The sequence below is a fragment of the Euprymna scolopes genome, chromosome 37, assembly GCF_053919585.1.
Source record: "Euprymna scolopes isolate OS-2025 chromosome 37, ASM5391958v1, whole genome shotgun sequence".
Taxonomy (NCBI): Eukaryota; Metazoa; Mollusca; class Cephalopoda; order Sepiida; family Sepiolidae; genus Euprymna; species Euprymna scolopes.
The window spans coordinates 36,928,220-36,941,489 of record NC_136518.1 but is presented as its reverse complement, the minus strand read 5'-3'; the positions used below and the strand labels follow the sequence as shown (position 1 = coordinate 36,941,489).

The 13,270-nt window shown below is 36.4% G+C and overlaps 1 protein-coding gene across 1 annotated transcript; it reads right to left on the bottom strand.

Moving 5' to 3' along the window:
• Positions 1–12,458: 12,458 nt before the first annotated feature.
• LOC145261171 (uncharacterized) lies at positions 12,459–12,935 on the bottom strand. Its single transcript, XM_080119493.1, has one exon. It carries the CDS (start codon positions 12,933–12,935, stop codon positions 12,459–12,461), a length of 477 nt encoding a protein of 158 aa, XP_079975619.1.
• Between the last annotated feature and the right edge of the window lie 335 nt (positions 12,936–13,270).

Here is a 13,270-nt window from a genome sequence, read left to right as displayed (position 1 = left end):
CTTCACATGGTTTATCCTCAAAGTAGCCGATTAGGTAAAAGTGAGAAAACTAATACTAACAATAGAACCAATTAACTCAAGTGGAAGTGGTTGCGCTACTATGGCTAATGACATGAACTGACCACCTGTGTCCCAAGTTCAAATTGTATATAAGTTCTATAGCATCACTTTTACTATACATAACGGTAACGTTTATGCGATCTTTCACCTAACAAGTTGAATAGAGAAAGAATTTGAGGAGCTAATGATACTCTGCGTTAGGTTTGCTATAGAATTTTTACTATGTTGAATACAGCCAAGCGTTCACACCATTGGAGTAATCCTCACGAAAGTTGATCAAAATATCTTCTTACATATTTAATTCCGGATTTTCTAGATGATAGCCAATAATGCGGAGAGGCGAGAAACATTTTGACGTAACTCCAATTCTGATCATAATGTAGATTTCGTACAAGGCTAATATTTTAACCAATGAAGTTCAGCATCTTATATGAGCTGATAATGTTAACGGAAATTCAGTTTTAGATGTTTTAAAATTTAATGCATGTCCCTGGTTGTTTTGGAAAGCAATAACCATTATGTAAAATTTCATATATAGTTTTTAATTTAGCGACATTTTTATGCAATAACCCCGAGAATAGGCGTCTTATAAAATTTACGCTCATCTTTGTTTGTGTGCGTATACGACGGGTGGCCACTTTAACCAACCATAAATATATATATATATATATATATATATATATATGTGTGTGTGTGTGTGTGTTTGTGTGTGTGTGTGTGTACTTAAAGAGAAAAAATCAGATGAGAATCTATTTTCTTCAGTAAAATTTGGACCTTCGTAACTGCTCTTGTTTGTAAAATAAAGGGAAGAACAAGAATTTAATTAACATACTTTGTCATTCAGACAGTTAATTAAATCAGCCATGTGACTGTTGCGTTTGAGTAAACACCCATCTTGATTAACGGTTGTTGAACACAATCGGCCTGTGTCAAATTAACAATTAAGATTCTTGCCCAGACGTTCCATCTCTCGGTTGGGGCAGCCATATTCTCGTTAGTTCCAAATTAGCTCTATTCTATCTCCCCCCCTCTCTCTCTCTCTATCCCTTTCTCTTTCCCTCCTCTCTTTCTTTCATTCTCTCTTTATCTCTCTGATCATCTCAACCATAACTTCCTGACTTATCTCAAATTAAAATAACAAAGTTTTCTCTAAATAATTTGGATGATAAGGTAAGGTTAATTGTCTGCTCTAGAACGATACCAAATACACTATTTTCAAAGTTAATCTTCATGGATTGATGTAAGTATTATGGTTATATCACGCTGAAATCCGGTAACTCACAGAACCACCATAGTTAAGCAGCATTGACACTGATTATAACATACAAAGGTGACCGTTTGAGAATATACTAAGGTTATAATATTCTATTTCAACCAATATAACAACAATAAAGGTAACAATTAGTTAACTGAGTTTCTGGAAGTTCAGGTGTAACGTGCTGTTATTCCTTTTCAATGGTATCGTTACATTTTAACACCAGGACACAACAGGTTGTATCTGGGATACTCCCAAAGAAAAAAAATAAAATTCGACGCATCTTTATCTAATTGAAATAAAAGGCATTTATTAACAGCAATCCTAGCAATACATTGGATTTTTTTTAACAATGTGGTCATCACTTATAAAGGCCCGGAAGCCAATTGAGGATAAGGGTTATTGCGTGTACAGTACGCTAGTGTCGAGATTTGATAAAGTGTCTTACTTAAAGTGGAGGTTCATCAGGAATTTGTTTATGTTGGACTTGAAGACATCCATATTGTAGTCAGGTGGGAAACAGGCAGACGAAACAGAGTTTCACAAGCGTGCACTTCTAAGAAAGAAGCTTTGTTCATTGAATCTACGTTTTGGTTTTGGCACAGATAAAGAGGGGGGGAATTTTTGACAATGGTTTCAGCTAGACGGGTGCTCCTCGTGAAAGATTGGCAACTAGGGGACCAGAGATTGGAGCTCAGACGAGTACTTGTCATGGAAGTAACGATAAAACAACGACAGGTTTGCAACGTCTCTCCTGTGGGAGAGAGGTTGCAGAGAAGAGAAAAGGTCATCCCCCACTAAGCCACAAAGTCTATTTTGTACTCTGTCAAGGCAGGATAGGCTATTTTAGCAGCTCCTGCATATATGTTAGAACAGTACTCCATCCTTGGACGTACTTGGCTTTTATATAGATAGGGAACTGCATCAGCAGTGAGATATCTTATGGGGCGGTAGAAGGATCCTACCATTTTTCCAGCGACCTTGGCATTAGACTTGATGTACGTGTTCCATTTCAGATCAGGAATAAAAGTCAAGCCTAGAAGCTTCTCAAAACATTGAGCTTCCCCTTGTCGAGAGGTATCCATTTCAATTGATGCCAGATAGGGATCAGAGCGTTGATGATGTAATGATAGGAAATTGGTTTTAGATATATTAAAAGTAACCAGCCACGTCTTCCCCCATTGTACCACAGGCTCGAGATCAGAGGAGAGAGAATTAGAGGGAACTTTATCATTTACGGCCTTTGATGTGTTGCCATAGATGTTCGTGTCATCAGCATAGATGTCAACGAATGATTTAAGTATATGTTTTGGGAGATCATTGATGTAGATCAGGAAGAGAGTTAGGCCCAGGATGGACCCCTGAGGGACTCCAGCATTAATACTGAGGGCCTATGATTTTTGCCCATCAACCATTGCTCTTATGAGCCTATCAAAGAGAAATGATTTAATGATCGAGAAAACATTTCCAGTTATACCGTAGCTGGAAATCTTGTGAAGTAGGCCTTTATGCCATATTTTATCGAAGGCTTCTGATATGTCAAGAGCAATTGCTCTAGAGATGAAGCCTTTGTCAAGAGATTCACTAATTCTATGAGATATAACCCTTAGCACATCCGATGTAGATCTGGCAGAACGGAAACCATATTGCATGTCACTAAGAAAGTTATATCTGTTGAGGTCGTTGACTACTTCTCTAATTAATATGGATTCCAGCAACTTACTCATGATACACAGGAGACGTATTGGTCAGTAATGAGAGGGAGACGACTTATCACCTGAATTCTTAAATACAGGGAAAACTGATGAGGTTTTCCAGAGTGTTGGGAAGCACTTCTTTTTAAGGCAATGCTTAAACAGTTTTGTAAGTATGGGTTGCAAGTTCTGGTTGAAGCTTTTTCAGCACTATAATTGGAATGCCGTCAGGTCCAGTTGCTTTACTTAAATCAAGGTTCTTGATTAGCTTAGCGACCTCAGGCACAGATATTTGTATGTTGCATAGCGTGTTGTCTATTATAGGAGAAAATACGGGGAGTTGCTGGCTTTCGTCGCATAGAGTAGAAATCTGCAAAGTTTTTGGAAAATAGTTTGGCCTTGTCTGATGCTGACGAGATGACCTCAGGTCCATTGATGATAGTTGGGATAGAACGCACACTTCTGTTCAGGATGCTGTTTGCTATTTGCCAAAACTGGTGGGAACTAAGCTGCTGCTCAGCTACTTTGGATTTAACGGACTGAGCATATAGCTCTCTTGCATTTTTATTACACTGAAAGCAGCTCTAATCACAGTGAATCTATTACTTTCGTAGCTATGGAAACACTGATGTCTGTGTGCGATGGAAGCAGCACATTCTGGGGTGAACCATGGCTGACTATTAGGTTTTTCTTGGAATGTTTTGGATGGTATGAATCGGTCTATGCCTGCAATTAACTATTCGGTCAGGTCTGATACTATGGAGGACACATCATTTTTAAAGATGGAATGTAGGTGTAGATCAGATATAAATGTATGGAATCTTGTTTTAAAAGTCAATTAGTTCACCATGGAGTTGTCAAAACTCTGTCGTGTCGAACACATGCTTTTCGTTGCCAAATACGCGTCAGCGATTCTGTTATATAACTCCTATATGCCAAATGTACAAGAATTTATTAAAACTTGCACTAAGTTACTAAAAGAAAAATTACCGACTCAAACAAAAAAAAATATGAATAAATATATATGAATAAAATGTCTTTGTGTATGGTTTGTTTGACCTTTTCATTTTACCTTTTTATTCACCAGAATTTCCTTTTTCGTTGATTATGTTTTATATTTAAAAAAAGGAATGCCAACGTATTTTCTAAATATTTAAAGACAGCGTCATTATATGTATAACGAGAACAATGCCGCTTACTGTTTATATAGCGAAAATGTAGTTCTTTTTATTTTCAGAAATTAGACCAAATAAGTGCCGAAATGTTTCAGATTGGTTTCAAATTATTTTGAATGTAAATAATATGTTACAAATAAATAAAATCGAAGCAAGATCGGGTCCAAGTTCCATTGAACAATCTTGTATAACTGTTTGGCGCTGCTTCGGCAACTGCTCCAAATTTAAATGGATATTGTTTATTTTAGTAATACTCATTTATTGTTTTCTGGACAGTCTTCATAACAGCTATGTAATGCTATTAATTGTCGCTATGCCAACTAAAATAGTCCATCGACCGGAATTCTTGTCCGAGGTTATAGCTAAGACCATGTGACATCGAACACTAATCTCAGAATTAAATGATCACGCAAAATTGATACGTTCGCAAATAGGTTGACACTCGAGACGCCGATTCAATAACGTGAAAAGAGATGTGACAGGACAACATGCAATAAAGGGAAGGGAAATTACTTTAACGGAAAAGAAAGCGAAAGTAGGAATCGCAAATGAAAGTAAAACTAGAAGAAAAACAAAATCTAAAGTAGAAAACGAATATAACTCCCGCCGTAAAGGCGTGAAACCGTTTTTCCTATACGCATTTAACACTCTCGAAAAGCGACTGCGAAAGTTCAACGCTGACTAGAATCAATTCTCAGGTTTGTTCTTCAAGTTTTAATAGAAATTCTCTGGTTGCAACGTATTCTATGCATAGCATACGCAGCCTTTACTTGACCCGCAGACAGCAACTTTTGCCTTCTTGCCAACTTGGCTTCACTACAACGAGTAAAGATCAGCTTAGTATCAGAAAAGCCGGCGGAGGATGGGATAAGTTTCTGATTAGTCGTTCAGTTAATGCATTTCTTTTGTTCAGCTATTTTTTGTTGAGTTAGATAGATAAAACGTGCTAGGAGTCAGTGGCTGTAATAGAACGTGTGAAAAACACAAGGAAATGAAACGGTGGAGTATGCTCAAATTTGTTGTATTAACGTTAAGTGTTAAGAACGTTATTGTAAAAATACTAAAGTTTGGAGTTGATATCCTTGTTCAAGAAAACATGGAAAATACACTCAACAAAATAGAACAAAGGCGAGTCTATTCCGTTGTTATATTTGAACGCTACTAGACTACCTGTTACAAACACTATCATTCCACTTTTATTTCATTTCTATAAGTATCCGTACGCAATTATAGACAGTATAAATCTAAATATTCGTATTACTTCACTATTAAACTTACATACATGTTTATGGTGCATACGAACGCAATACGCAAGATAGATGATAAACGAAAGAAGTCGCTCTTTACGTACATGCTCAGGGAAGCATTTAAAATCTACAATTATGTTGTGGGGACTCACCGATAAACAACTTTCGAACTGTAAAAATAGATTGAGAGGTACGATTCTCGGGATAGACTATGTACTTTGCAGAACGCTATCTTTGCGGTAGTTGCTACAACTGTTTCTTTTTGCATATTATGTTTTTGTATTAATAAAATTTACCTTTATAAACCATGTCCATGTCCGGGCCACAACTTGGTGATGATAGGTTTAGATTCACAGAAAAGATACTGATACCCGCAACAGCTTGACGCAGGTGGATTCGAAAATTCGTATGAAAATTTAAATTTAAAATATCTCTGTTTTCTACAACAACTTTTTACGTCGAATTCATAGACTTGATACTCACAAGGACTTTTCAACAAATAACTGAAATTAAAAATAGGACAACCAACAACATTTTTATCTAAAGGAAAAAAGGAAAGGATAAGATTATACCAGTAATTACACATAGAGGCAATCGAAGATACCAGGAAAGCTTTGTCACCTAACGCCGAAATAGAAAAGTCGTTTTGTTACACACAGAAAAATATTTGAAAATTTTACCTTTAAAATAAAAGAGAAAAAAAACGGCAAGCATGTTTTTTTTTCAATTAAATAACTTTCGTTTGTTTTTTGTTTTGTTTTTTTACCCTAAAGCTTTTGCAAAATAAACTGTGATTAATAATAATTGCAGTATTTTTCTCGGGTCGGTATATTTCACTTTTTAAAAAAATTAAAAACGATACCAGATAGATGACATTAAAGGGATAATTTTTCTTGGTTAGAAACAAAAACAAGAAAAAAATAATATACGACTACCCGGCGTATCTGCATCGTTCTTTGGGAAAGAAGGAAAGGATGGATAGCTCATTTATATACCCGAAAGTCATTTTGGGAAGACAGGGCATGATGGGAGAAGCTATTTTTCTTGTCTCTTCCTTTATTTTATTTTATTTATTTATTTTTTTTTTATATGAAAGATATAAAAGCCGGGAAAATTTCCCTACAAGGAACACAGAAAGAAAAAGGTCGTGAACATCTTCTCTTGAAAAGTATTTCGTACTGCTGACGTTTAGATTGTGCGGTGTGACGAGAGGCCAGATATGGTAAATTGGAAAAAAAAGAGGGCAGAAACGTGCTGTTGTCGAGCGAGTGACTCACTCCTTCTCGAACCCCAGAACCGAATCCTGATCGTAACCTCTCGCGGTACATTTAACTTTTTAAAAAATCAAAAACGATACCAGATAGATGACTTTAAAGTGATAATTTTTCTTGTGTTACAGCAACAGAAGTAATATTGTTACAGAGAGAGAGAGGGGTGGGAGAGGTGTGTAAACGTGGAGGTAGACACGTTTACCAGAACCGAAGGTCAGCTGACCAAATTACGTATGTATGACGTGATCAGCAGATCGGGGAGATTTGATTTGGTCTTTGAAGAAGACAGACGGCTTTCTGTTGTCTCCCCCCTTCACTGGGGAGGGGGGAGACGAACGCTGACGTGTGTGAAGAAGAACCCACACAAGCAGATTTCACTTCCACCTTCTGCAGGACCTCTGGGGAAAGTGAAATAAAAACTATAAAACACATTCATCGTCTTGGAGTGATAAATCTTCGTCAAACAGGTATCAAGTCTCCCTCCAGGATGAGAAATTCCCAGATGGTCCGACATCGAAGAAGCAGAGGTAGGTTCAGAAATTACATGTCACACACACGATTCCCTTTATGATAATCAAACACACAAACATTTATATTAGAGACAATCATACGCACACGGAATCTTTGATGTTATACAGTGTATACACCCAAACGTAAAATGGCGCCCCACAATGATAACCCCAGTGAGAACTCAATGAAGAACCCTAAGTAACAAATGTTCAATTTGGCGCCCCTCTACGATGATACCAATATATAACAATATCAGCAGCAGCCTGAATAAAGACAACATAACTCTGAAAATAGACAGCATGAAATTGAAAAAAGTGTTCTAACAACAAGGATTAAAAAAGCAAGTCATTCAGGAACAAGACTATATGCAACAAATCAAGCATTTTGAACATAAAAACATTAATAAATAAACCAAACACAGACAGTAACACAGCGTTTTCGAAAAACACGATATGGAATACCATGGTGACGTTTATTTAAGTCACTGATAAATAACAAATATTCGACGTATCCTTTAGAATGTATAAATACATTTTTAACGTCGATTCATAATATAGGTCTGATGTGAAAATGTTCTCTGCTTTTACGAAAGCCAGACACTGCTTAAGAGATGAGGTTCGTAGACTCTATTCTGCCTAAAAACACTACAGGTTTACAGTTGATGGAAAACGTTAAGTTTCTGTCAAAACTTTCCAGACCGAATGTACCTCTGTTTTATAAAAGATGACGATGTCTTAATTTGACTATGAGGAATGGTGAATATTGTTTAAAGTCCGTGTAAGTCGTAAATAATCAGTGTAGCGACTTTAAACTAGCAAGATTATCGCCAGATGATCTCAAAAGTTTCATTTTCGCGCAATTCCTTGTGGCGGCAAAAAAAATGCTGAGATTAGACGAATCCGAACCCAATTTTATTCTGCAAACACTTGCAGAGGATTGTCAAAGAGTTGCAAATATAAGAAGCGATTCTAAAAATATAGTAGACTCGAGCGTAGCATACGTCAGAAAGTTAAACACATATATAAAATTGACGTCTCTAAAAACAGAGAAAAACAGTCTCAGTATAACAGAAAAATTACTGCCAGAAAAAGTAAATAAAACAAAAAAAAACTAGTGGACTAGTCAGAAACAAGAAAAATACCCCTAGACCATGTTACCAAGGCGGTGACTGCATTGAGTACTATTTTGCCCATTTTGAAATAAACATCGTTAAGATTGTGAAAGAAAAATTAGGTAACAAAATATAGCATTGTAGAATTAGACGCAAATCAACAAAATAGAGCCAGAAAAGTAAAATTCAAACACGCAATTGTCACAATATTAAACGAACTCAGAAATTATAATTATAAATTTACATACGTGAAAGAAACTGAACAAACATTTTTGTGAAAAACATTAAAGTCAGTGTGCACGGTGACTGGGAATAAAGTTGATTTTATAGGAGAATTTTATTTACCAGTAAATATGATCGCATCTGTTAAAAGCTTACGTTCTAAAAATATTGAAATCTATTTAGTTTGAATTGCATAAATAGTTTTAAACTTTGGAATTTTTCAGCCAACATTTTTAATCGGAAAATATGTAAGCTGAAAGAAGGCAAAGGAACAAAAAGGTCCTTACGAAATACTTCCAGAATTAAGTTATTTATGAAAAAAAACAACCAACGATTTTCAAATAAATTGCATACAGCAAATCTAGGAAGTCACTAAAAAATGGTAATGCATATAATTCGATATGTTTAAAAATAACAAAGCAACCATTAAAAAGTAAACAGAGAAGTAAAGCGTTGCAAACAGAGTTTCATAAAAATAAGCTTTGTTTAAATGCAAACGAAAATCGGTTTAAGCGTTCAGGGATACAAAAAATAAATATCTATCCAACCAGCAAGTAGGATTCAAAAATATGTATATTATTCGACTTTACCGACTTTTTACTTTTCAGTTTTATTGTATGCGCGCAAAAATATCAAAGTAATTGAACTTGGGCAATAGAATTGGGATGCCGTTCAGAAAATATTGAACAATATAAGGTACACAGTACATGTATAGGAAGAGTCAACCGACGCCATATTCGAGACGTTCAATGTAGACTACACCTAACTAAACAGCTATGGGTGAGAGGGAAGAAAATTCACCGATCACTGACTATCAACCCAAAGCGGAAAAGAATTCTTTTGCGGAAAGGGGGTTGTGAAACTCGCCGATGAACTCTTTCGAACTGTAGAAATAGACCGAGAAGGAAGAATCGCGAGGTGGTCTGTGTACGTCATCTTGAGAATGATGATGATGATGATGATGATGATGATGATGATGATGATGATGATGATGATGATGATGATCTTTTATTCTGCTTAGAATCATTAATTCATTTCTAATTAATCAAATTATTATTGTGTGCATTTATTCCTCGATACCCTTATAGATAGAATATTTTCAATAAGGGTATCAGGTTTTTACCAGTAAGACCACGTGAAGTTTACCAATATCTATAAATTAAATGTTTTTGTGGAATGCACGTGATTGAACGTGGCACACCCAGCTTGTTAGTATGTACCGTTAACATTTAACTACCGTTACTTCTTTGATGATGATGATGATGATGATGATGATGATGATGATGATGACGACGATGATGATGATAATGATGGCGATTGAGATAATACCGATGATGATGGTGTTCCTCTTCTAATTTAGTATTATTCATCCATTTCAAATCAATTAGATAATCAATGCTGTGCATTGTTTTTCCCATATATTTATAGTTAGAATTCTTTCCAGAAAGAGATCAAGTACTTATGGGGGTAAAAGAAGTGTTCCTGTGGAACGAACTAGATTCAAGCTGGGTGCATCCAGGGTTGTCAGCTCGTGCCATTACTCGCTTAACCATCGCCACATGATGATGATGATGATGATGATGATGATGATGATGATGATGATGATGATGATTTATAGTTTTGTCTACACACTGGTGAAGTTGAATTGGTTTTGATGAAAGAATTCCTTACGAAGAATTCCTTACTGGTAGCATCTAAACGTATCTAGTTTACGTAAGTTCTATTTAATTAACGCCGGGAACATAAGAACTGCTTAATAGAATTTTTATCATTGTGCGATGGGTGAAAAGAGATGTTCAATCTCAGTTCATTTATTCGACAATTCATTTGTCTATTCTCATTCGATGTAAGTACCTAATCGACGGAAATGTCTCTCAACTGGATCATTAAAGGAATCAGATAACAACTCAAATTACGAGTCAGTTTTCATAACATTTGATGAAAACTCAGACACTCTAAAGAAAGAGTGAAAACGCACACTAAAATGTGCAGTGTTAGCTGTGTGCTATTCCTCTTGGGAACCCTGCTTTGTAAAGTACATGTTTATATACGAAACCCATCGTTTCATTAGCGTAGAAACCTATACAGCGTGCAATTTCTTGGGGCATTGCCTTGCACATGGGGGGAGTTATCAGCCGAGTAGAACTTTACCATTGATTAACGTCATCTAATTTACGATTGTTGACCTGTGGCTAAACAAGGCAAGTAAATTAGAAGCTCTAACGGCGATGTTCCATCCCTTGCAATCCCTTGCAACATATCAGGAAGAAACTACACTACAGTTATGACCATAAACTCATATAGCCTTATAATCGAATCCATCTAAACTCCCCATTCCTCATTCAAAATATTGTGCCTTAAGTCTAAGAGACTTAATCGCTTGGGAGAAAGATTCGGGCAATCAAGAGCTGATATAAATAGATGAGGTTAAACACTGAGTCGCCATTTGTAATTGTCGATAGGAGTATGGTACGATGCAGCATTATCTACTTTTGGTTATATAACGAGTAAAGCTGAAAAGACTATATAGAAACTGACAATTTCACGATACATGGGTTTCTTACGTTCAATTTCTGTTTACAAACATATGACATCTAATTCTTGGCATTTTGGTAACAGTTGGTATAAATAAATTTTATAAGATTATACAATTTCATTGTTTACTTACTAGTATGTCAAAAATGTTTCAGAAAAGAGTGGAAAAAGGTATAAATAATAAGAAAAGATAAAACGTGTGCTATTCTATACAGTGAGAGTGACAAATATCTCTAAATTCTCAGTCTTTCTCAACGCAGCTTTCTGTCACCATTAAACTTAGTTTACTGTTCTTGTAGAAGTTTCATGGTGTCTGAATATTTTCAACGTATTTTGTAGATGGCTGTACCAAAGGAGCCTACTCTATGAAAAACGAAAATGGACGTGTATAAACAGATTAAAAGATACAAAATACTAAACGAATAACTAAATCTATGAGAACCCTACGTCTTCGAAATGGTGTTTTAATATAAACTGTGTATCTTTGGTGAATTTGGGATGTGTACGAATGCGAGGATTTTATAAAAAATATCAACTAAATATTGATAGACACAAACGAGCTCGCCAATGACAGATGAGAAATGAAAGATGGAGAAAAGAAAGGAAGAGAAACGTTGAAAAAAGAGAGAAAAATATAGAAAAATAGAAACATGAAAAATAGCACGATAATGACAGACGACAAGGATAGATAGAAAAATAGATTGTAAAAAGATAGAAAAGAGAGAAAAAAGTAAATATAACCAAATAACCGAATATACGTACAATCTTGTAAGACAAAAATGGGTCGGCGTAAAAGCGACAAGAGCGTTGTTTACGTCTCTACATAGTAATAATTATATCGCAGAGTTATCTGTCAATTTACCCAAAAGCAAGCAAAACTTCTTGAAGCATTTATACTTACAAGTAGCTTCCTTGCAGCCAAATGACTGCATATTGTAAAAGAAAAGCGAGTAAGTATAGTGAATTTACACAATTTTTATTTACATGAAAGAAAAAACAGTGGAAACAACAACAGCAATGAAGTGTTCAACACGAAAGTATTTGAAGTTATACACCCACCTTGTTTAGCGTCTGGCCTTGACTTCTATTGATTGTCAGGGAATTGGCGACGATCTCACGCGACAAATTGTTCATTTTGGTGATTCATTTGTAACCTTGGTCTGAGTACATTCTCCCTCGCATTATCTCCTGAGGTGCTCTTGCATTGGAGCAGGATGTTGGTGGCTCTACTGAGGACCAGTCTCGTACCATTTTAGAGCCCTTGCCTGGGAGACAGGTTCCTCAGGAGCATGACTACCACATCTTTTCTTCATGTAGAGATGATGTGGAAGGAGACTAGAAGGGATGAGTTGGTTTAGGAACTCAACGGGAACCTGGACTAATCTTTGGGTTCACTTGTGCTGTCAGCACTTGGCAGCATGATGGCTTCCCCTGGCAACAATTCTGTGGCTTCGAAGTTGGCCGTAATGTTGGGGAAACCTTTCTCAGCAAACTGTCTAAGGGATACCTTCATAGCAATAAATCCCTTTCCAGCTTCAAAGAAATTTTCTGATGGAATATGAATGATTTCCGGCTTTTGTGCTATTGGTAAGTCTCCATTTCCCAGCTTGAGAAGCCATCTATCGAAGTCCTGAAGAGAAGGATCTTGGCCAATTCTCATGTTTTCTTTAAGTTCAAAGACAGTGGAACGTCTCGGAATGACTGGCAAAATTTGTCTGTAGTCTCTTGCCAAAATGAGACATTTTCCCCCAAATGGTTCTTGTGATTTTATGATGTCCTTTAAGGTTCTGTCTAGAGCCTTGAGATGGTATCTATGAGTCATAGGAGCCTCATCCCAAATAATCAGTTTGGTCATTTTGATAAGCTAAGCTGTGCTAATGTGTCTGTTGGCTTGATGGAAAGCGTGGAGTCTTTCTGTGGTCTAAATGGTGCCTTGAATCTAGAATGGAATATTCTACCCTGGAGCAGAAAGTAGCAGCAATTGCACTTGAGGCAACTGCCAGTGTCACTTGCTTTGAGTCTGTCATGGTCCTAATTGCTGCCAGCAGAATATTTAGCAGGAGGTTTTCCCAGTCCCACCTCTCGCATCTAGAACGACACAGAAGGATTCTCCATTGGTGACAGCTTGAAGAACTCTGTCAGCGACTATTCTTTGGGATGGAGTGAGTATGGCCAGGCGCTGTTCTGCCT